Source organism: Capsicum annuum, chromosome 10 (genome assembly GCF_002878395.1).
Source record: "Capsicum annuum cultivar UCD-10X-F1 chromosome 10, UCD10Xv1.1, whole genome shotgun sequence".
Classification (NCBI taxonomy): domain Eukaryota; kingdom Viridiplantae; phylum Streptophyta; class Magnoliopsida; order Solanales; family Solanaceae; genus Capsicum; species Capsicum annuum.
Genome location: NC_061120.1, coordinates 138,951,667 through 138,976,195, shown reverse-complemented (window position 1 = coordinate 138,976,195; position 24,529 = coordinate 138,951,667). Strand labels below are relative to the sequence as shown.

Sequence of the window (24,529 nt, the reverse complement as noted above, 5' to 3'; positions counted from 1 at the left end):
TTAGTGTAGTAACTTGAATTTTGTGTAGTCATTATAGTACTAGGTTTAGTGTCTCACATGTAGTGTTAGTGTAGAGTCCCCTAAGCATATGATGCTTAGAGTTAAGAGTTATTTGAGGACGAATAAGGCTTTAAGTGTGGGGTGATGATGTGGGATGATGATGTTGGGTGTATTTATGCACTTTAGTGTTGCTTTCCTAGCTCATGTAGCCTTGTTTTGAGGACTTATTGAGTGATTTATGTGTTAATATATATATATATATATATATATATATATATATAAAAAAAAGCAGATAAGTGTTAAATTATGTAATTACAATGTTTAAAGGTGTTTTCAAACAAATTGGGGTTTAAAAGGATCATTTAGAGTCTAGACGAGAAAACTAGTTTGACTAGCTTGAGCTAGGTGCTGTTCTAGTTGTTTTCGATGGATTCTAGTGGTTTTATTGAGATACTAATGTTATTATTGTGTATTTATGATTTTAACAACTTGTTTATGATGTTTAAGGGTCAATTGAAATAAGCCAATACTCAAAACTAAGTTAAAGATCAAAAGGACAAAAACTAACATTCTTAGCTTAAGTTTCTAGTTCGTCGTCTTTGATGTTGTGTTGTTTTGAGCTCTAATTTGTGGTGTGTGATACTATATGATTATTGGTGATTTGATTATTATGATATATTAAATATATACAAGCTGTAAATCAAGTGGACCAAACACCAAAAGGCTTGGAATGGATCACCAAGAGCACAGGACAAGATTAGACGTAAAATGAACACCCGGAATGTTACTAGCGCGTGTGGGGCCTTAAAAATGGAAAAGTGGCGCATACTATGCTCCAAAAGCTTCAAAAGGGACCAAAAAAATTTTCCTCTCATGATAGGCCCATGGAGCTACCCCTATTCCGGTGAAATGACCCTCGCAAGGTGACCCTTGTTCCAACGACAACATAAATTGTTCTCCTGTAAATAGGACACTTGTATTGATGCTAAACATCTTGGCCGAATTCAGAACTTAGAGAAGGGCTGTAAAACACTTCAATGAGGTTTTTTATTCTTTTTATTTATATTTTTATTGAATCTTATCATGTATTCAATTTTTTTGATTACTACTATGTCCATGAGTGGCTAAAATCACTTTTCCAGGGTTAAGGCCAAGAACATGATTATTATTGCTTGAATTAATTTAGTTTGTGAACTCGGGGGAGGGGGAATAAGATGATAGAACATGGGAGTAAGTAAAGCAAGGTTCCTATTTCTTTATAAAATAAGGAATTTGAATTAATATCTCGGATAGGAATATACATAGAAGCCTTGTTTGGTTCACATGTAGTATTATATCTTTAATCACTTAATTAGATTATTACATTCCCTCTCAATAATGCAGTTGCAATGTCCAAGTTAGGTAAACGGTTAGAGGTCGGGAGACCACAATCATGGATAAACTCTACGAATCAACAACCATGATAAATAGTCTAACTAATAAAGTTCAATGGCATAGTATGATTGTTCATAAGACTTAACCCTGGTTCTCTATCCATTGATTATCCAAAGTCATTAATTTTCCGCATTAGTTACTTTGCTTTTAGTTTACAACTCTAAACTCTCTTTTGGTTACTTTATCTCAATAGTTGAACTAGAATTAGATAGTTGTCAATACAAGTCCCTGTGGGATCGATACTTGGCTTCTAACGGGCCACTTTACTACTTGGTAAGACCATGTACACTTGTGTGTGCACTTGGGCGCAACAATAGACTCTCACCCAAACAATCACATGAATTCAACTTTAAGCGAACAAGTACAAGAGGAATATCAAGAGCCTAGGAGTCTCAAAATTAGTAATTCACACAACCAACATGCTTTTTACCATAAAAAAACTTTCATCATGCAATCAAATATAGCACCAACAAGAACATCTCTCACAAAAAAATTAAAACTACTCCTAAAAATGGGAATTTCACCAGCCCACTTAAAATTTTACTTTGTCCACAAAGTATAATTTAAAAGTAGAGATAGAAATACTCTCTGAGGCCTCTAGGACTAGCTAGTAGCATCTGTACACATCAAGAGGGTCCGAGGGACCCCACACTTAGTCTTTGCCATTCTCCTTAGCTTAGGTTTTTCGGAACTCATACTTTTGATAACGCTAAACTTACACGTCAATTTAGTGCAAGGCGGTCGTCATCAATATATTTACCCAACTTTAGAGTCGGGGTCGAATCCACAGAGAAAAATGTGAGTGGCAATTAAACTAGTTTGAAACTAAAGCTACAAGTTAAATTCAAATAAATGATACGAAAAGATAAAATAGGGGTTTTTGATGATCAACAAATAATTGTTGGTCACTTTAGTTTCAGTGTTTGTAATCAAGAGTTTATAGAAAACCAAAATTATGTTCACTATGGGTTTTGGTACTTGACAGATGCTAATAGTGATTCAAGATTCTCACGATAGGTAGGAACAACAGATTGTCTTTATCGAATTTATGCCTAAATGTCTCTCGACCTACTTAAGCATTTAATTACCTAATCCTCTCAGACTTAGAGAATTTATATTCACTGATCAGACTTCACCTCAGGTTAATTAACCTTATTACAGCATCAATTATTAAATGGAAGGTTGGTAGCTTCCAAGTCCCTATCAATAATTAACTTTCTACTATAGATTTCTTATCTCAAGCAAATCAAAGCAGGTTCTATCTATTATTTGCAACAAATAGACAATAATTAAAACCTCAAAATTATCAAGGAGTCCTATTACTTTTAGAATCTTGAACACTTAGCAACTTACCAGGACCTAACCCATAGATCCTATAATTCGGGTTAAAGGAATTTAGCCACTCATAATGTAATAATCAATACAACAAGTTGAATTCATATTTTGAAAGATGAACTTACAGCAAGATGAATAGCAATGAGTGTTTCTCAGATTATATCAAAGTAGAAATCCCAAAGTAATGATTAAAATTTCTTCAAAGTAATTGCTTTTTCAAGCCAATAAACTAGAGAGAGAAAATAAAAAAATATGTGTCTCAAAACTCAGGTTTGGAACTCTTAAGAAAACTCTAAACAATGCTTTAAATAGTTCACCCTAGTTATGGAAACAAAATAATAAAGTTCATGAATTCCTTGGACAGGTGATGCCATCCATGATGCCCTATTAGGAGGCTGACGACTTATCACAAATGTCATTAGATCTTCTTTGTTTTTGGTATTCGCTGTCTTAGGCTGACGATGGTTTTGACAACCTATCAGCTCCGTGATGACTTATCACGACTGTCATCACGCCTCTACCTTAGCCCTCATATTGTGCCTTAGGTTGACGCTAATTTTGATGACCTATTAGCTCCTTGATGGATTATCACAAAATATCGTCACAACTTTCAACTCAGGTCCATTCTCTGTCTAAGGCAGATGATGAAGCTGATAACTTATCACAAGGCTGACGACTTATCAAGAATGTCGTCAGCCACACTTCTCTTCTTTTTGCTTCAGATTTCAACTCTTTTGCTTCCATCCTTGTTGGTTCTCTAACATCTTAGCTTCTATGCAAAATCAAAGATAAAACAATCAAAATTGACAAAAATTGCTTAAAACTCTGCAATTATTCTCAGTAAAAGCCTCAAATGTGTTAGCATCAGCTCACACATCAACTTTCCATCAATCTGTGTCTCAACAAAAACAAAAACTAGTGAAGTAAAAACTAAAAATACTGAAAATGAAACATACTTTAACTTGGGTTGCCTCCCAAGCAGAGCCTGATTTAGTGTCGGGACACGACCCAATAAACTATTTTCTCCACCTTAAGTATATGAATTTTACCCCCAACTGCACATCTATCTTTTTGCTTCACTCATATGGTAGTGGTAAAAAGATTAAGGAATCGAATAATGGATAGTGCATGGTAAACCACTCGGCCTTGAAGTGAGGTGTATTTTTATGTTTCTTATCTAGTGCAAAATCAAGAATCTAGTATTTCTATTCATCATCTTCACACTCTCCCACTATTTTAGATGATTCCACAGACAAGAAATCATATAAATATAATATATAAAAGTGCTTTGAGTGAGGCCCAACCAATCCTACTTCAAAATTTACAAAAACCACAACACCCTCACTCTTATTCACCTTCTTAATTTCAGTCTCAAGAGAAAGATGACAACTAAATGGCTATGATTCTTGTGTATGTTTCACACATTAGCTAGTTTCCTCCTTTGCTTTACCCAGCCTCTGTGGATATGGTAGTGGTGGTATATTCTTAACCTGTTCAACAATTTTAGTTTTTGAGTAATTAGACTTCTTCGATTTATCAGTAACTTTGTCTGCATCTGGTTGGAGAGCCAACTCTGCATCTACCTCCTTAGTTGTCTTTGGAGATTCTTTATTTAGCTCTTATCATTCTTCAAAATGATTTCCACTACTTGATAAGAAGGTTCAGTGTCACTTTGCAAATCACCTTGCGACCTGCTATTTTGTGCCTGCTGCGTTTGCCCCAACTGATTCTCCAACTACTTTGTAGCCACCTGCTGGTTCTTCATATTTGCCGTCCACTATGTATAAGACACTAAAATTTGTTTTAGCATCTCTCTACATTGCTAGTTTAAGACATGGCCTGATTATTCTAAACTTGTTATTAAAACTACTATTGCTGGTTGTTCAATGATTGAATTGGTGGCCAAGTCTTCCATGTTTGATTGTAGGTGTTCACATAATGTTTCCTTTAAGCATAGCACAAAAATATTACTGAATCGGGATTGATAGCAGACATAGCTCCAGAATGACCAATATTGCCACAAACCATACACCAAATGTAGTCTTCTCCACAGATTGGGTAGTATCTACCTCATATTGTGAAGGTTCTATCCATGCACTTCCATAAAAATCTATACAAAAAGCCTAGAGATGGGGCCCCCCACAAAAACAACAAGAATCATCATCACTCGAAAACTATTTATCCAAGACTGACAAATGAAGAAGTGTGAGAAATGAAAAAAGAAAAAGAAACTAAAAATAAAAATTACTAAACTACGTACAACTCAATAAGGGTAAACTAAAAATAAGATGGTTGCATATTCACAAGTCGCTGGCAACGGCGCCAAAAACTTGACAGCGCCTAAGCATACACACAAGTGTACGTGGTCTCACCAAGTAGTAAAGTAGCCCTTTAGAAGCCAGGTATCAATCCCAAAAGGAATTATGTAAAGTAACTATCCAATTCTAGTTTTAAAATTGAGATTAATTAGTGCAAACGTAACCAAAAAAGATATTAAAGTTTATAAACTAGAAATAAAGTAAACAGTGAGTAAAAGTAAAAACTTTGGACAATCAATGGATGAAAGCCCAAGGTTAAAGCACTAAGAACAATCATACTATGCTATTGAACTTCATTCATTAGATTACTTATCTTGGTTGTTGATTCATAGGGTTTATCATATGATCATGATCTGCTAACCTCTAATCTTCTACCTAACTGGATATTACGACTACATCATTGAGCGGGAATGTAATAATTCATTTAGATGCATTAAGATATCATCCTACATCTAAATCAAGCAAGGCTTCTAGGTATATCCCAATTCTAGTCGTTAATTCAAATTCCTTATTTCATAAAATAATAAGAACTTTACTCTACTTATCCCTATGTTCTATCTTTTTATTCCCCCTTCCGAGGTCACAAGGTCGACAATATATGTATTCTAAGGGTTGCAAATCCTTAAAATAGTTAAAATAAAAATAAACAAACAACCAAATATGATAATCAATCCAAACAAATCCAATTCAAAGCAAAAGTAAACATGTTCTTGGCCTTAACCTCGGAAAGGGGGTGTTTAGCCACTAATAAACATAACTGTAATCCAAATCAATGAATACATTATTAAATCTATTAAAAAAAATAAAGTAAAGATAAATAAACCCTAATTAGAGTGTGTATATGCCCATCCCCAAAGAGCTAAGACGTTCAAGGTGTTTAACATCAAGTACAAGTGTCCTATTTATAGGAGAATAATTTTTTTCGTCGGTGGAACCAGAGGCGCATCGCGCTTATTTCAAGGGGTAGAGGTCCTCTTATAGGTATAATAACAAGGTAACACTGTTTTTGTCCCTTTTTAAGATTTTCATGCATGTAATTCACCCATTTATCATTTCCAAGGTCCTACACGCGCTGGTGACATCCGAGGTGTCCATTTTATATCAAATCTTGCCCCGCGCTCTTGTTGATCTATTCAAAGCCTTTTGGTGTTATTTACACTTGATTTACAGATTGTATATCTTTAATATATCATCATAATCAACTCTAAAATCATCATATAACATTAAACACCATAAATTTGAGCTCAAAACAACACAATCATCCAAGATGACGAATTAGAAACTCAAGCTAAGAATGCCAATTTTTGTCCTTTTCATCTTTAACTTGGTTTTGACTCTTGGCTTATTTCAATTTAAAATTAAGCATTATAAACAAGTTTTTACACATATAATTACACAATAATACCATTATGAACTCATTAAATACATTAGAATCCATCGAGATCAACTAGAACGACACCTAGCTCAAGCTAGTAACGCTAGTTTTCTCGTTTGAACTCTAAATGACTAAATTAGTTCCAAACCTATTTGAAAACACCTTTAAACATTATAATTAAGAACTTAAACAATTAGATTCACAATTATATCATTATTCACTAGGCTAAATAAACTAGGATGACAATACTAAAGTCCATAAATCCACCTCAGATCAGAAGGAGAAACTTAGTCCTCATTATGTTGGTCTATATCATTTTTTGAGGTGAGTAGGAAATGTGGATTATGAATTGGAATTTCCTTCGAGTTTGGGTTCCATCTATCCGGTCTTCCATGTTTTGATGTTGAAGAAGTATATAGGTGAATCCTTCCTTGGTTGTTCCATTGGAAAGAGTTGGTGTTTTGGATTCATTATCTTATGAGGAGGTCCCAATTTAGATCTTGGATCGGCAAGTTAGCCAATTTCAAGCAAAGTACGTGGAATCGATAAAATTTCTATGGAGGAACGAAAAGCTTGAAGAAGTTACTTGGGAAGCCAAAGAGGATATGAAGTCCAAATACCCATTCTTGTTTCCCTCTTCGTATAATCATGCATGAGGTATGCGTAATACTTAACATTCTTGTTTCTCTCTTTGTTACAGGAAATTATGATTTCCTTGATACCCTTATTTTATGTCTTTGTTAAAGGTAAGTATGATGTACGCTGTGTCAAATCATGCTGACGAAGCCCTTGTCCCATCATTCGAGGATGAATGATCCTAAGAAGGAGGGGAGAATACAACACCCTGGATTTTTGGTTCTTGAAAATTTCTAAAATGTTATCCTTACTTCCTAGACTACGACACTTCTTTGGAGTCGTAATGAGTCATTAAGAGTCGTAGGACCCTAATTGTAGCCTAACTAGTGGTGTGTGTCTAAGTTTCCTGTCCTGAGTATGAGTGGCTCCTAATAAGTCATAAAGACTCAAAACGATTCATATGGTGTCTTTCGTACCCTAACAGTGTAATTGTTTTTTATTTGACAACGCTGGACCATACAAGTTGTAATGACTGAGTACGATTCGTATGGTATGACTTGTAGCCAAGTTAGTGTTGGTGATCATGAAAACTTTCCAAACTCTAAGTGGGACCTTATGAGTCGTAAGGTGACCCTACAATCATAAGGTCACTCTTAGGAACTGGGCGATCATTTTCAGACCTTTCATTAAGGGCATTCTGGTCAATTCCCTTTTTACCTTACTCAGACCCCACGTCCATAAAGCACTCAAGAGGGTTATTTCTCATTTATAACACAATGAAAAAACACTCTCTACTCTCTAAACTCTCCAAGGTCAAAATACTTAGGGTTTTCAATAAGTTGATCATTTAAGGGCTCAAGGGTTCACTTAACTCCATAAATTCTAGTATTTTACGCATGTTACTCTTCCCCAATTATTACTTTATGAAAAACATATATTTAAATGGTTTAATTAGAGTGTTTTGAATGTGGATTTTTGATGTGGTTGAGGTTTTTAACATGGTTGATTCTTAAATTATTTTTCCGTGATTTATTATGTATTGTTTATGCTTTATTAATGGTTTTGAACTTGTGAGGTGCATGGGAATGGTAAATAAACTATGGGGCCATGGTTTTACCCAAATTGGTGTTTTGAATTTGGAATTAGTTTTGAATAACTATGTTCCCTCAACATGCTTTTGTAAATGGCTTTGAATTATGAAATTATCACTTGGTCTGACTTGCTCACTTATGTTATTACATTGTATAAATGGTTAAATAATGAACCTGGATTTTGAAAGTCTTGTTGGCTATGATTTGATATAATGAAAAAAGGGGGATCGAGGTATTCCCCCGAGTTAATATGATTAGTATGGCATAGAGATAATCTGGCAAGTGTTAGGGTATGACAATATTAATGGTGTGCCTTGACGGTTGGTTATTTGGTTAATAAATGGGTTATGTGAAACTTTCTTTAAATTAGGCTTAATGGAGGTTATGTAGTAAATCCGTGAAGGTGTGGATTTCGATGACTTATACTGGAAACTCATGTTCGCCAATGTGAGGTTTGGTCTTGATGACCGTGTGCATGGGTCACACTTGATATATATATTTGGGACGGCTAGTTTCTTTGATGGCTTTATCTTTCCCTAGATTTTTCTCTAGTTCGTGCGGCTAACATACACTGAGGCCCTTTAAGCAGGGGGAGTTGAACCCCTATAGCACATGGTTGCCTTTTATGACGGTTAAGCTACATAGTCCAGGATAATATTTTACTTTATGCTAAACCTTGTTCCCTATCCTGGCATATTTATTATATATATATATATATATATATATAATGATGTTCATATGATTTTGAATTGGATTTGACTTGGTATTATTTTATCCCCTATCCCTGAGTTACATGTTAGTGCTTAACCCACTAACCATCTTCGAACGTTGTATACCTATGCGAAGTAGGAACAAGAGATACCTCTACTTTTCTTGCTCAATATTAGGTGGATCAGCTCGGTTCATCAGTTGTTGGTGGTGAAGTTGTGAGCTTTCATTCTTCGGAAGGCTTGGTCATTCCATCAATTTGCTTTCATAGACTAGAATTGAAGAGTTCTCATTATCATTAACATTATCAATATCACTGTCATTGTCATCATTAGGGGCGAAGTCATGTCCCACAAAGATTGGTTTTTGATTTTGCTAGAGGAATTGTGGATATCACTGTGGATTGGGTTGCATTGATTTTGACACTTTTAGCTATCTTTAAGCTTAGTTTATTATCTTTCTATCTTGTTAAATGTTTGGATTTCAGCCACTGCTACATGTTATATCCCATTTAGCTAGGAAAAGGGGGTGGTCTCCGATCATTTATGGACTTGAGATTCCCGACATGGCCAGGCCTTGGTTTGGGTTGTGACAGTAAGCCTCCATATTTTTTGCATGCTACAAAGGTTAACATCTACGATTTTAATGTATTATAGAGGCAGTATGCCTCCGCAATAGCACCGTGTCACAGAGGATAATCTCCACGATAAGCAGCGTGGCATGAAGGATAGCCTCCACAATAAGGTCGTGCCACGCTGATATTTTAAATTCATGTGGTTTTTGTATTATTCATTTTGGATGAGTGGTTTTGGGTTCTTTTCACTTATGTATGACCCTTAGACATAAAATGGACTTATTTCATCAGTTTTTCTAAGATCAATGGCTCATTTCACTCTTAAACTCAAAACCCAAGAAAAACTTAAGAGTTCATAGAGGATTCATCATCCGGGTTCCGAGCTCCATATTGCTTTCAAATTCTTGTATGTCTAAGACATGTATCTCTTCCCTAAAACTTATTTTTCTAAAAGCATGTCTTTAATTGTTATGCATGTGGTTTAAATTATTGGTTTCTAAATAAGGGTTGAGGTGTGTGGAATGGTTATTGCATAAACTGAGTTCCCATGGTTTTGAATTAATTATTTGTATTATATTTTCATGAATTTGAACTATTTAAATGCATAGGTGTGGAAATTAGAATGAGAAACATGTGTTTTCTCAAACTTGATGGTTTAATGGTTTAGAATTGGCTTTAACCTCAACCTGATTTGTGTAATTTGATATGAGACATGGATATATGCATAAATTACTTCACTTGTAAAACCTTGCACTGCATAAAATGTTAATGGAACATAAATTATCTTTAGAAAGGCCTTGGTGGCCATAGATTGATTTTGAATTGGAACTTTGGAGTCTAGTTGGATAAATGGGTTAAGTCCTAATTGGTTAAATATTTTAAAATCCATTGGCTGATCGGTTAGAGTCCCAGTTGGCTAAATGGGTCGGAAGCCTATTGGCTGATGGGTTAGAGTCCTAGTTGGCTAATGGGTTAGAGTCTTATTGGCTGATAAGTTAGAGTCCCAGTTGGCTATATGGGTTCAAGTCTGATTGGCTGATGGGTTAGAGTCCCAGTTAGCTAAATAGTTTGATTTGGCATGATGACATTGGCTTGCAAGCTTATTAATTGTATATAATGATACCATTCAAAAAATGCCTTAAAAATAACTTCTTTCTTAATGATTGGGAATGTGAGTAACTGTTTTAATTGGGCTTAAAAGAGGGTTGTGTAGCTGAGCCGTGAAGGTGGAGATCCCGAGGAACTAATACTGGAAACTCACGTTTGCCGGTATGAGGGTCGGTCTTGATGACCATGTGCTTGTGTCACACTTGATATATGTATCATGGATGGCGTAGGGTCATGGATTTACCTCCATTCTATGATATTTTTGATTTATATAGTTAACACGTACAAGGGCCCATCTAGCACGGGGGCTGGACCCATATAGCCCATGGGTACTTTTATTATGACGGTTTGAGCTACACTGGCCAGGCTAATATTTTAAAATCTCATTCTTAAAACCTTGTTCCCTATCCCAGCATCTTATATCTATATATGTAATGATTGTTTGCATGTAGTTTTGAATGATTGTTGACTGATTTAATCATGGGATTATTTTATCCTTATTCCCTGAATTACATATTAGCGCTCACCCCGCTAACCATCCTTGAACGTTGTATCCCCAAACTTATACAGGGTCTGAAGACACTTCTGTTTTCTTACATAGTTGTAAATGATTCTTGGATTGTTCATGAGTCAGCTTGAAGTGGTGAGCCTCCTTCTTCTGGAAGGCCTGTTATTTCTTGGTTTAGCTTATGTCATAGACTATTTCTTTAGACTCTTTTTTGGCTATAGTCGGGGGCATGCCCTGACTTAGGTTGTTCATTGGATATTAGAGGCTTTGTGGATTACTGTGTATTGGGATAGTCGTTAGATTCTTAGTTCCTTTTTGAGCTATTTGCTTTTCTTGCTCATTTCTATTTGGATTGCTTCCACTATCATATATGTATTATGTTTTGTTTAATTAGGCAGAGGGGGTGGTCTTCGATCCTCGGCGGACTTGAGATAACCATCACCGTCAGGCCCTGGTTTGGGTCATAACAATGTGTCTATATCTCAAAAGTCCTATCTTGCATTCGCCTCTTATTCTTCTCTTATTCCTCACTATGAAGGGAGGTTCTTCTAAGGTCCTCCAGATTAGGCCATCCCTGAGCAAATTTAACAACAATTACATATTGCAAAAATTCAAATTTATTCATCCTTGTAATCTTAGGTTCAGTCTATTCAATAATAGACACCTAATTATCATATAAAACAACTTTTAGTGTAATTGGATCAAAATAATTAGGCACGACAAACATCAAATCTAACACTTTGGAATTAAATACTTTGCCATAATCTAAAGGTTTGTTAGGTGGATCAATAAACTTACTGGTATTAGGTAACGAGGATGAAGAGCCTACTAATGAAGGAAATTAAGAGAAGAGAGTTAGGGATTTGACCCTCCACCACTGGTGGTTGGCCGGAGGCTAGACCGGCCATTAGGATTTAGGTGAACTTAGAGTTAAAATGAGAGAGAAGAGTCTTTCTTTTTGGTAACAACTTAATTTAATTCTTGCTATATCTTATAAATTTTAATCATAATTTTCTTATTGTTGCCAAAAATTAACTCATAAACTTCAAAATATCATTTATCCTTACTGTTATGTGGCATAAATCGAATTTTGATTGTCAAACATTTGAAGTTTGATTGTGAATTCAGACATGGTATTTTTATTTTTTTAAAATAACTTTTACATATTTAAAAAGTGCATAAAGAGTACTATAAATCACATTAATTGTTAATTCAAAATGTTTTAAAATATATAAAAATAATTATTGTTTGAATTTCAAAATCTAAAAAATATCACATAAATTAAGACGAAAGAGATAATATACTAAGTCATGGAGCACTAGAATCTGATGAGTGCAACTAATTCGAGACACAACTTGATAAAAGAAAAAAGAAAGAGATTAACATTAAAAGATAGGAGTTGAAGCCAACTCCATGATTAAGTGGTGGCTCACCTCACCTAGGTAGGACTAGCAACTAGACCGCATCACTGGTCAATGGTTAGATCCCTGCCTGTTCCAATGTTGTAAAGTGAAATTAGATTAATGTAAGTTATAAATAATATGATTTTTGACGGAGCTATAGTTGATGAAGAGCGCTTGAAATCGTAAGCAGCCTAAAGAATGCCTAGCTAGATTGAGCTGTTATGCTTGAAAGAGATTCTTAATAAATCTTATAGATTGATTTTTTTATAATAAAAATAACATATTTAATGACATGTTTACTATTAATTATTAAAACTTCCAACTTTTTTTAATATATCCTAAAATCCCAACAGTTGACCTCTGATGATACAAGTTAATCACAATAGATACGTACTACTGATACATGTATTAATTAACTAAATCAGCACATTTTAAGAATGTAACAGATAACTTTGAATTAAATCAGCATTTAACCTAACTAATTAAGGTAAAAATTGAAATCAAATCCCAAAATTAATGGTAATCCGTTTATTATTCCACTTTGTTAAAACTAAAACGTTCTTTTAATATATTTTTGAAATTGAAAAATCTTATTTCTTCTTGTTTAGATTAAACACAACAATTTTTTTTATTTGATTTGTTAATTTCGTTTGTTTGATATGAATATTTTGTTGTTTTATGTCATTCCGGTGTTTGGATTAACGAAATTGAGTATGTTGGTTATAAGAGTGCTGGAATTGTGGTCAGTGAACATTTTACTTACAAAAAACTGATTTCAACAATTGCAGAAGAACTGAAAATCAAAGAACAAGGAAAAAAATTAAAGCTCGTTACATTGTTGAAGGAAATGCTTGTCTGTTGTTGATTCGTAACGAAATGAGTATGAAGCTGCATGTTGAAATTAAAAAACTGAGCGTGGATTTGGGACGTATCCTCTTATCATCACTACATTAGATAAATTTGCTAGTGAAATACTTTTTGATGGGAAAGTTGGTGTTGTAATGTGTTTGAAAAGTCCATCTAAAATAGTTGAAGAAATAATTAGTTATAAATCTAATTTTACTTCTCTTAGGCCTTTGTTGGATAGCAAAGGAAACAAGATCATTACTGATTGCAAACATAGTGATGTTAAGATTGGACAAATCTACAAGTACAAGTGTACTCTCATTTCGGTTATGGCGTGATTTGAAATTGAGCATTCCTTTAATTACTATGCCAACAGATCAGACAAGAAAAGGTATGTCATGTTCTTTTTTGTAGCAGGTGTTGTTAATTTTGTATACGTTAATTTAAATTTGTATTCAATGTTTGGTTGGTGATTATTTTATAGATTTTTTTGTGTTTTTATGTTATTAACGCTGAGATACATTTTGTTATGAAAATGATACATTTTGCTAATCTTGTATCTCAGTTTATGAAATTATGTTTAATTATGTTTCTTGTTGTGTGTTAGTTTCACATATATATCAGAAATGTCGTAGATACATATAAATATCCTAGATACATGTTGTAAATTTCCTAGATACATGTTGAGTAAGTTTCATGTCGAGATATATTTTATTATAAAAATGATACATTTTGCTCATCTTGTATCTCAGCTTATAAAGTTATGTTTAATTATGTTTCTCAATGTGTTTTATTTTCATATATATATATATATATATATATATCAGAAATGTTCTAGATGTATTAATGTTATAGAGACATGTTGTAAAGTTTCTAGATACATGTTATATAAGTAGTCAATGTTGTTAATGAATATAGAAATCTGTTTTTTCTATATTTATTAAGAAAAATAATTTGAACTTTTACTTTCATTGATTCAACTATGTCCTACAATGCCGTTCGGAGGACTATGTTTGGATCTTTAAAGCATCATGTCGTCGGGGTACAGAACTATTTAAATTTAGATGTTTCCAAGATGTTCACACATGTTCGTTGAAAAACTGTATTTTTACTCAACTTCAAGCTACAGTTGGGTTTGTTAGTGATTTTTCTTCACCAAAACTTGTCTATTATAAAAGAATACACACCCCGAATGATATAATTAAAGATATTAAAAATGCTTTTGGTGTAAACATTAACTATCAGAAAGCTTGGAGCGCTAAAGAACGTGCGATTGAGATGTTAAAGAGTAAACCTTCGGATGGTTATCGACGAATGGCTCGATATGTATACATGTTAAATTTTGTATATCCAGGTTCACATATTAGAATGCATAAATTTGAGGATAACAAATTAATGTATTTGTTCGTTGCATTGCAACCTTTGAAGAGTGGATTCGAGTATTGCAGGCCTGTAGTTTTTTATGGTGCACATTTGAGTGGATCATATAAAGGTACATTTATTTCCACAAGCACTCTTGATGGAGCAGGTAATTTATATTTATTTGTATGTATATTTATTTCTGTGATGTAATTCAGATCATAATTTTTTAAAATTATTTTTTTAGTTTGAGAAATCATTTACTTGTATCTGATTAATTAATTTTTTTTATTATCAAAATTGTAGGACGTATTCTGCCGATTGCGTATGGTGTTGTTGATAGTGAAAATGATAATTCATGGACTTGGTTTTTTGAGAACTTTAAAATTACTAAAGCGCAATAGTATGTGTGTTGTATCCGACCGTCATGAAAGAATAATAAAGGTTGTGTCTGTTAAATATCCGAATGTGCCGCACCTCGCATGCATTTGGCATTTGTGGAAGAATGTTTGTACAAACTTCAGGAAGAGTAAAGATAGACTTAGCGATATTTACTATGCTATGGTCAAGGCTTACCGCAAAGATGAGTTTGATTTTTTTGGGAATCAAATTGGGAAGATTGATGAGAGGGTAAAGTTTTATCTTGAGGATGCTGTATTTGAAAAGTGGGCACGTGTGTATGCACCTGTTAATCGTGGTAGAATGATGACTTCAAATATAGAGGAGTGCATAAATGGTAAATTAAAACTGGCACGTGAGTTGCCAATAATAAAATTTTTGGAGCAGACTAGGAAATTATTTGGAAAGTGGAATTGCATGAATAGAGAAAGAGCATTGTATGCAAACATATCACTTGGTAGTAGATTTGAAGGAATTCTTCAGCTAAATACTTCAAAATCTACAAGGCTTAAGGTTAGTTTTGATGTTTTGTTTTGTTTTACATATTATAGAATGTTTGATTCATAATACAGGATACTAGTTATTTTAAAAATTTTATTTTGGAAAATGTTACATTAACTTAATAAATTTTTTTGTTGAATTTTAACAAAATATTCTAAAAAAGAACAATATGTATCTATGCGTAAACATATTATGACTAATCTTATAGGTTAGTGCGTCATCAACATATGTATATTCTGTTTATGATGACGGGAGAAAGTACATAGTATGTCTTGATAAGAGGACTTGCTCTTGTGGTAGATTCCAATTGGACGAGATAACATATGAACACTCGATTGCGGTACTAAAAAGCAAGTATGTAGTTGATATGAAGCCTTATTGTTCAGAGTTTTATTATCCTGAAACATTAAGAAAGACGTATGAAGAATCTATGTTTCCAATGCCCAATAAGAAGGACTGGATTGTGCCACAAGAAGTTATGAACGAAGTTGTGTTAACACCAAAATACAAACGTCAACCCGAAAGGCCAAAGAAAAATAGGCACAAGAAATCAAGTGAAACTATGACATCAAGTAGTAATTGTTGCGGGAGATGTGGTTATGCAGGTCACAACAGGCGTACTTGTAACTTCTTTCCAAAGGAGGATTGACAATGCAGTAGACTGATTATTAATTTGAAATAATTTGTTATCTTCTAGTTGAATTTCTTTCCTTTTTAATGCGACGTTTTAATTGATGACATTGTTGTTTTTTAAGAATTTTAAGAAAAATAGTTTTTGTAATAAACAGTTATTTTCGCTCCTTGTTAATTATTTATCTTTATTTTTTGGAGATTGAAATTGTCGTGAAACATCATTTAGAAATTAAGATAATATTGAACTGATAATGTTATTGTAGTTGTTATGCTGTAGTAAAAGACTATAAAGATTTATACTTTTATATGATGTATCTTTCATAAATTTGTAGATACAAATTTTCACAATTTGTAATAATTATAAAATATAATTGTATCATGTAGGACTATGAGTTTTGATTTAATGTGTTAGTCAGGTTGAAGGCAAACATGCATTCTGAGTAAATAAAAATGATTATAGAAATATAATAATGTAATGTTTTGTTATGTACAATTATTATATAGTAAAATATGTATTTTTTTAAGTAGATACATATAAGTTAATAAGATGTTTCTCAGTTAATTTTATAGATACAAGATTAAATATTCACTTCTATAATATAATGACATTAGTTTTTTAATATAGTACCATTAAGTTGTGCTATAATTTCTTATGCATTTTAGAGACAACAGGTATTAGTTGGAACAAAAAACTGTTGTAGATACTAATAATGTAATATTGTGAAGGTTTATACCATTATATTCTAATTTATGTTTCATTATATTAGATACATATGATTGTAAAATATTATAAAATATGTATCTAATACTATGTCTTTATAAAGTGCTAGAACAACATATTTCGATACATAAATATATCTGAAATGTTTTAGCATTGTATTATAATGAGCAACATATATATTCATATAGAATGAAACATTTGTTGTTATTATGTATCAAATACAAAGTACATTCGGCTAAAAAATTCCAATTATCTTTACTAGCAATAAAGATGTAAATCTTACAAAAATAAGTTTCGTTAGCACGATGTTTAGCTTAAACAGTTTTTATAACTTGTGCAGTCAATGTAACTCATGTAATAGCCTTTAATACTTCATCATAGAAATCACACAATCCGAAAACTATTTACTATTGAAAATCTGCTTAAACAAAGTTTTAAGAAAAAATAAAGGTAATATCTCATCATTCCAGCACTTGTTCTGTTGATACATCAAGTAAAATCAGTTCTTGGATTTTGGAAAAACAACTACAAAATCTAGTTGACGAAATTCAAGTGTTGAACAATTAACCTTGTAGTGATCGTCATTATCTTTCCTGTAACATAAAAGTACAGTTGATTTGAAAAAATAAATAAATAGTAAGTTTTATATTACTAGTGAATTTAGAATAAGACGTGTTGCTTACTTTTTCATGTGTTTCTCATAGAGGCCATCATGAATCCATTCTTCAAATATTTTCATCTCTACAGTGGGTGAATCCCCAGTAATGTGATAACCTTCGAATGGGTATTTTTTTTGCTCTTTAAAAATCAACTTTTTCTTTTCTTTAGAACTTGATCTAAAATGGGTCAAAAAAGGAGAACGATAAATCTTCGATGGCTTTCTTGAGCGTGGTGAAGGTACATTTTTATTAGCCGACATATTCTTTTGTGGTGTAGAAAAGGCAGACAAAATCGTGGTGTCACTAATCTCATACTCTGCTGAAGTTGTTGGTGGAGGCTTGTAAATCATCAATGCCAAATCATGTTCTTGACCTGAAATAATACTTTCAAGCGGCTGAATTTCTTCAACAACTATGTCACTCTGCTTCTCAATTCCAACATCCTGAAAATGATTTGAAACCTTAACAAATTTATTATCACAAAAGTCCAGTTATTTTAAAATCAAACTCCAGTTATTTTAAAATCAAACTAGTACCAATAATATCCAGGTATGTATCTCAACTTTATCAATAAGTAGCAACTTGTATCTTAAGTTTATTTTAACTTGTTTTTAGAATTTAATTTAACATGATACTAAACTTATTTTAACTTATATATAAACTTTATATTAACTTGTATCTGAACTTTATTTTAACTTGTATTTCAACTTTATTTTCACTTGTCTTTAGATTTTAATTTAACATGTACCTAAATTTAAATTGTATATAAACTTTATATTAACTTGTATCTGAACTTTATTTTAACTTGTATTTGAACTGTATTTTAACTTATATCTCAATTTTATTTTAACTTGTATCTCAACTGTGTTTTAACTTGTATGTAAACTTTATTTTAAATCTGAAATATTAATAACATAACTGTGTTCAATTTTTTTTTTAGTGAATTAGATTCTTACTACTAAATTAGCTAAAACGTACATGATATGTAAATGTTGATTACATATTTAACTTAGTTTACATTTATCATTTCAAGCATGCAAAAATAGTCATGTTAATTACAAAACACATAATGAATGTTAATTACCTTTTCATGCTGTTCAACTTTCTTGAGTAATAATGGTGCTTGATTGGCTTTATCATCCTCCATTTCAATCGATTTGTCAGTTTCTTTCACTGCACTGTCAGTACTCGTAGGTCCTGCATCATCAACAACGTCATCTGAAGGATCACATTCTTGCCGGCTCTATTTTACAATAGTTTTCTACAGATTTTTTATCAGAGAATAAAAAAAAATTAATACAATATAATTAGTTAATTACTACATTTGAGAAGTAAGTACATATTGATACATATAAATATTTTTTTATAAGATAATTAAAATAGTAAATATGTACTAATGGGCACCTCCATTTTCTCTGAGTTTCTTTAGATAAAATGTGGACTGACGGGATTAGTATGGCATTCAAAATCAAGATCACCATCTGAATGTGTAGCCTCTTTCGGGCTTTGTTTTATAATTTTTTCCTAAAATTGAAGGATGAGAAGCATGAATAAATTCAATATACTCGTTAATAAATGTGTGTTGTTTTAAAGCATCTTATCTGCTTCACAGTCTCATTTTTCTGCACCAATGAATTCAAAACTTCAGTAAATCTAGCGTTTATTAGATGCTCCAAATCTTTGAATTTTTGGTCAATCTAGTAAATATGCAAGTTGATTTGTTAAAATGCATACAATAAATAAATTCATACAGCAATAAATTGTAGATCCTTACGTATGCCTTCATGTATGCCTTCATTTCAAACTCTAACGAATGTAGGTCCGCTTTAACCACAAGGTCTTTCCTGTTTAATGTGGATGTTGAATCAGCATCAACTTTACTCTTTTCTTCCATATCTTCTTGTTTCACTAGTATTTGTTAAGCATGAAAAATAACACGATATAGAAACGCTTTCATTATGAGAAAAATATAAAATATATTGATAAGGAAAATACCTGTTGTCTGTTTTTTTGTGTCTCGCAACTGTGTTTGTTTTTTACGATTTGATCTTCTTCCTGTTGGAACATCTTTTTCAGTCATTGTCATAGGTTCAGATACTGTACGGGATACATGTATCGACTTCCTCATAAAAAATTGTGGAAGGGTAGAACTGAAGTCATCAAAACTATCATGATCTTCGGTAACTTGTGGTAAATTGGCTTTGTATCTCCTCTGATCTTGATTTTTAGAAGACGATGGCACCGAAGATGTACTATGTTGTTCAGATGCAAAATTAGTGCACACCAAATCAAGTTTTTCAAACTCGTCTGCAGTAGAAAAAATGTTGGCATATGAATACTATGTACAAAAAAATTATTCATTAAATATTATTACGATTAAAAATACAAATATTCTAATGCAATGTATGAAAAAAGATCAATCGTTATCGGACCTTGCTAAACATTACGGTCATAAACTGATTAAACTGAGGTCGGACTGCAACAACGCTCCAATTCAATATGCAAGGTATGTTATTTCCTTCCTTAACAGCAACTTTGGATTCAACATTTAAACAAAGTTCAAACATCCACACATTAAAAACCTGTGGGATACCACCTAACCTATAAAGCTATTTCTCCATTGAAAATTCTTGCCTAAATGAGTCCATCAACCTGGAGAAAGACACTTTACCCCAAGGAAAGAATTGATATTTTCCATCTTCAACCATTTTCAAATCAAAAAATGGCACGGGAGAAGCATTCAGCTGTGAGTAGATAAAAGTGTGTATGAAATATCGAATTGCCATCTGGAGGGCATCCTCTTTGTTTTCAAAATTTTCCTTCAGAAAATGTTCCACCAATGCCTCCTTATCTACACCATTGATTGATTGTAGAAAATACCTTTTCATAAGCCTACTCAGAGAAAAATCTTCATATTTGAAATCATCAACATTACCAAAACAGTTTAAGCCGATAATCAAAGCAAATTCATTGATGGAAAATCTAAGGATCTGACCTTTGACAAAAACATGTGTCTCTTCTTGATTTGATTGCTCGATCTCAAGCATAAGAATACATTTTGTTATTTGTCTAATATAATTAGAAATAGATATGTTGAGATAATATCCGAAAATAGTCTTCTCAAATAAGTGTAACACTTCTTGCCCGACAACTTCTTTAATTTCATCTTTAAATCTTAAATTGCATAAACTTACAAATCTAAGAGGATGACTTGAAATTTCCTTTATAACATAACTCAATTCCTAAAATAAAAAGAAACAATAATGAAAAAATTAGTTTATATGCAACAACTCTACATTAAGACATTACAATAAAAATAAATACTCTAATAACAACATACTTTAGATACAAGTTAATACAACATGTATGTATGTAGGTATTAACTTGTATCTTTTGTTATATGACTTTCAATAACAATTAAATCAACACTAGATGCATTTCAATAAATTAACAGTAATTATCAGATACAAGTTAATACAACATATATGTATTAAGTAATAACTTATATCTCTTACAATAAAACTTTCAGTAAAATTTAAACACCAATAGAAACTTATCAAAGCATTAAGAGAAACTCAAAGATACAAGTCAACATAACATGTATCTATTAAAAAACTTGTATCTTTTGTTATATGACTTTCAATAACAATTAAACAACACTAGATAGATTTCAAGCAATTAGCAGTTAGTACCAGATACAAGTTAACATAACATGTATCTATGAATTCATAAATTGTATCTCTTATAATATAATTTCCAGTCAAGTTTAAACACCAATAGATACATATCAAAGCATTAACAAAAACTCACAGATACAAGACAACATAACATGTATCTAATGACAAGAAACTCGTATCTTTTGTTATATAACTTTCAATAACAATTGAACAACACTAGACACATTGAAAGCAATTAACAGTTAGTACCAAATACAAGATAACATGTATTTAATGACAAGAAACTTGTATCTTTTGTTATATTAATTACAATATCAAAATAAATCACAAGATACATGTAAATTATTAGCAACAAAGCATCAGATAAAAAATGAATTTTCAAACGTATCATCCATCACAAAATATGTATCTCGTCCTAAAATTGAACAAATCTGAACATGCAATTACCTTAGGAAGCTCATCTCTACAAATTTCTTCGACAACTATTCTTCTCTTGACGGGAGTTTTACTTTCAGGACTGTTGTGTCCTCTTTTCTTAGAACCACTTTCTTTTTTCTTGTCCTTCTTAGCAAGCTTTTGACGTAATTTCTTCATAGTTTGAGGATCGTTTCTATGTTTTGACCAATTTTCATGAAAATCATCAATTTAGTCAAAATCTACCGGAACAAAGTTTACAACTTCTTGAGATTCTTTGAAACATTCTAATTGAGAAACCCTAAGACTAAAAAAAGGTCCAGACTCTCTATTCATGCTTATAATTCAAACAATGAAGCATAAAAAGGGTGAAATTGAAGAAATCTCTCTATCAAAATACTCAACTTTTAGATAGCTTTACTTGCGGGAATTTTTTTTTTTTGAAAAATAAAAATGTAAAAAAGGATTATATAAATTGAAGCTGATTTTATGGGGGAAAATTACCTTGATTGAATTTTTTGAATCAGATGGAGAAGATGGATAGAAAATGGCCAGATTTTGCACCGTTCAAAGAGAAGATGTGAAGTATTTTCTGGTAAAGAGCCGCCTTTTTTAGTTGTAAGGTTAACTTGTATGTCACAATTAATAAAAATTATGAAATGTTGGGATTTAAGTAATTTTTAAGAAGTAGGGGAATTTTTAGAAATTTAGAAACTTATGCTATTTATTTAGGTAATTTTTCATTCAGCCAGTTATTTTTTGTTGCTATTATTTATATGATATTATATAGGGCGTTAGCTCCATCTTCCGGATTCTATATATTAAACCTCCTAATAATTAACATCTAAATAAATATCATTAAATGATAAATAAATAATGTTTGACTATATATGTATTCGGTCGTTAATGTAATAACTGTCCACAGCTAGTGCAAGTTAGTTGACTTTGTTTGGGTCAAAATGTCTTCCTTAAATTTTTCCCTATGTAGTAATATTATTGACTCACTCTCATAGTCTATCTATTAGGAATTACTTATTTTTTTTATTTTTTTTATTTTTTTTTATTTTTTTGGTAAACAGGAATTACTTATTAATAATAAGGAAAGCAGGTTAGCACCGCGTAAACATGTTTGTTTCAGCTTTCTGCTTGTTATGTGATTTTATTAGTATATCACTTTTAATTAATTATTATAAATTATTTATATATTAAAAATTAATAATATTTATAAAAATTATACTTATTAATAAGAAGGAAAGCAACCAGCAAGGCGTCAACATGTTCAATTGCCTTCCTACTCTGTGATTTTATTATATTATTCATAATTAATTATTATAAGTTATTTATGTATTAAAAAAATAATACTCCATATTTATTAAGAAAAGCAAAGTAACATTTATGACATGTCTGTCAGTTGCTTCAATCGTAATTTCATTAAATATCACCCCTAATTAATTATTATAAGTCATTTAAATATTAAAATATTAATAATATTTAATAAAAAGGTAAAATAGATATAAAATGATAAAAATAACTCTTGATATTTTAAATTAACTTGACGTCTTATATGAGGTCAGCTTAAAAAATTTTCACAAGTATTTTATGTAATTTTGCTATATCACTTCTACTTAGTTGTTCTGAGTTATTTAAGACATGTTTGTTTCGCTGCTTCAATCGTGATTTTATTATATCACCCCTAATTAATTATTATGGCCATCTAAGCATTATGTCACTAAAATTGAAATAGAAGAAAAGGTGTTATAAATCACAATAATTAAAAACTTAAATTATTTAAAATATATAATTGACTATCAATGACACAAAAGTTTGGACAAGAAGAGTAACACATATTATTTTAAAATTACATAAAAGGTATTATAAATTACAATAATTAACAGATTAAATCGTCTAAAAAAAATTAATATGTTATATATTTTTAAAAAATGTAAAAAAATACTATAAATCACATTAACAACTTAAAAAATTTAAAAGATATAAAATATCTGGTTGAATCTCGAAATTATATCAATGCTGCTTAAATTGAAATAGAAGAAAAGTATTATAAATCACAATAATTAAAAACTTCAATTATTTTAAAAATATAATTGACTATCAACATCACAAAAGTTTGGATAGGGAGAGTAACGTATAATATTTGAAAACTACATAAAAATATTATAAATTATAATAGTTAATAGCTTAAAATATCTAAAACATATTAAAAGTATGATTGATTATCTAAATTCTATTTGTGTCGCATAAATTGAGATAAAAAAATAGCATATACTAAACTCGTGTTATCTGAAAACGGTAATATAGGCGCATCGAATTTTTCTTTTCACACTATTTATTAATTTATACATTTGTAGGGTTTAATTTTGATCGTGAATTAAAATTTTAAAATAAAATTATATATTTGAATAATAAATCACAATAATTGATAATTTAAAATATTTTCAAAATATAGGCAAAAATTACTCTAAAAATAAATTTATTTAAATTTCAAAATTCAAAAGATATCACATTAATTGATATGGCTATTATTATAATACTTCCTCCATCCCATTTTATCCGTCCCAAATTGGCTAAGTTGATGTCCCATTTTACTTATCAAGATAAGACAAACTTTTCTTTCCATGTTTTACCCTTTGCATTAATTACCTTTTCTTTAAATTAAAATGTAAACATTATTTAATAGGGGTATTTTGGTAAATTAGCCATATTATTTATTATTTTTCTTAATTGTTGTGTCATCCCAATTTGGGACAAGTAAAATGGGACGGAGGGAGTATTACTTTAGGATAAATGTTGGGCCCCGCGTTGCACGGACTTCTCGTAACTAGTATGTTTAAAAAACAGTAATAGTGCATAACACATACACCTTATCGTAGCAA

At 31.5% G+C, this 24,529-nt stretch overlaps 1 protein-coding gene across 1 annotated transcript; it reads right to left on the bottom strand.

Moving 5' to 3' along the window:
* Window positions 1-17,387: 17,387 nt before the first annotated feature.
* On the bottom strand, window positions 17,388-21,818 carry LOC124887803. The gene is made up of 8 exons (XM_047397716.1): window positions 21,672-21,818; window positions 20,219-20,789; window positions 19,980-20,080; window positions 19,543-19,885; window positions 19,322-19,455; window positions 18,632-18,790; window positions 17,572-17,990; window positions 17,388-17,481 (listed from the first exon to the last, which is right to left on the bottom strand). The coding sequence occupies exons 1-8, from the start codon at window positions 21,816-21,818 to the stop codon at window positions 17,388-17,390; spliced, it is 1,968 nt and encodes a 655-aa protein (XP_047253672.1).
* Window positions 21,819-24,529: the final 2,711 nt, after the last annotated feature.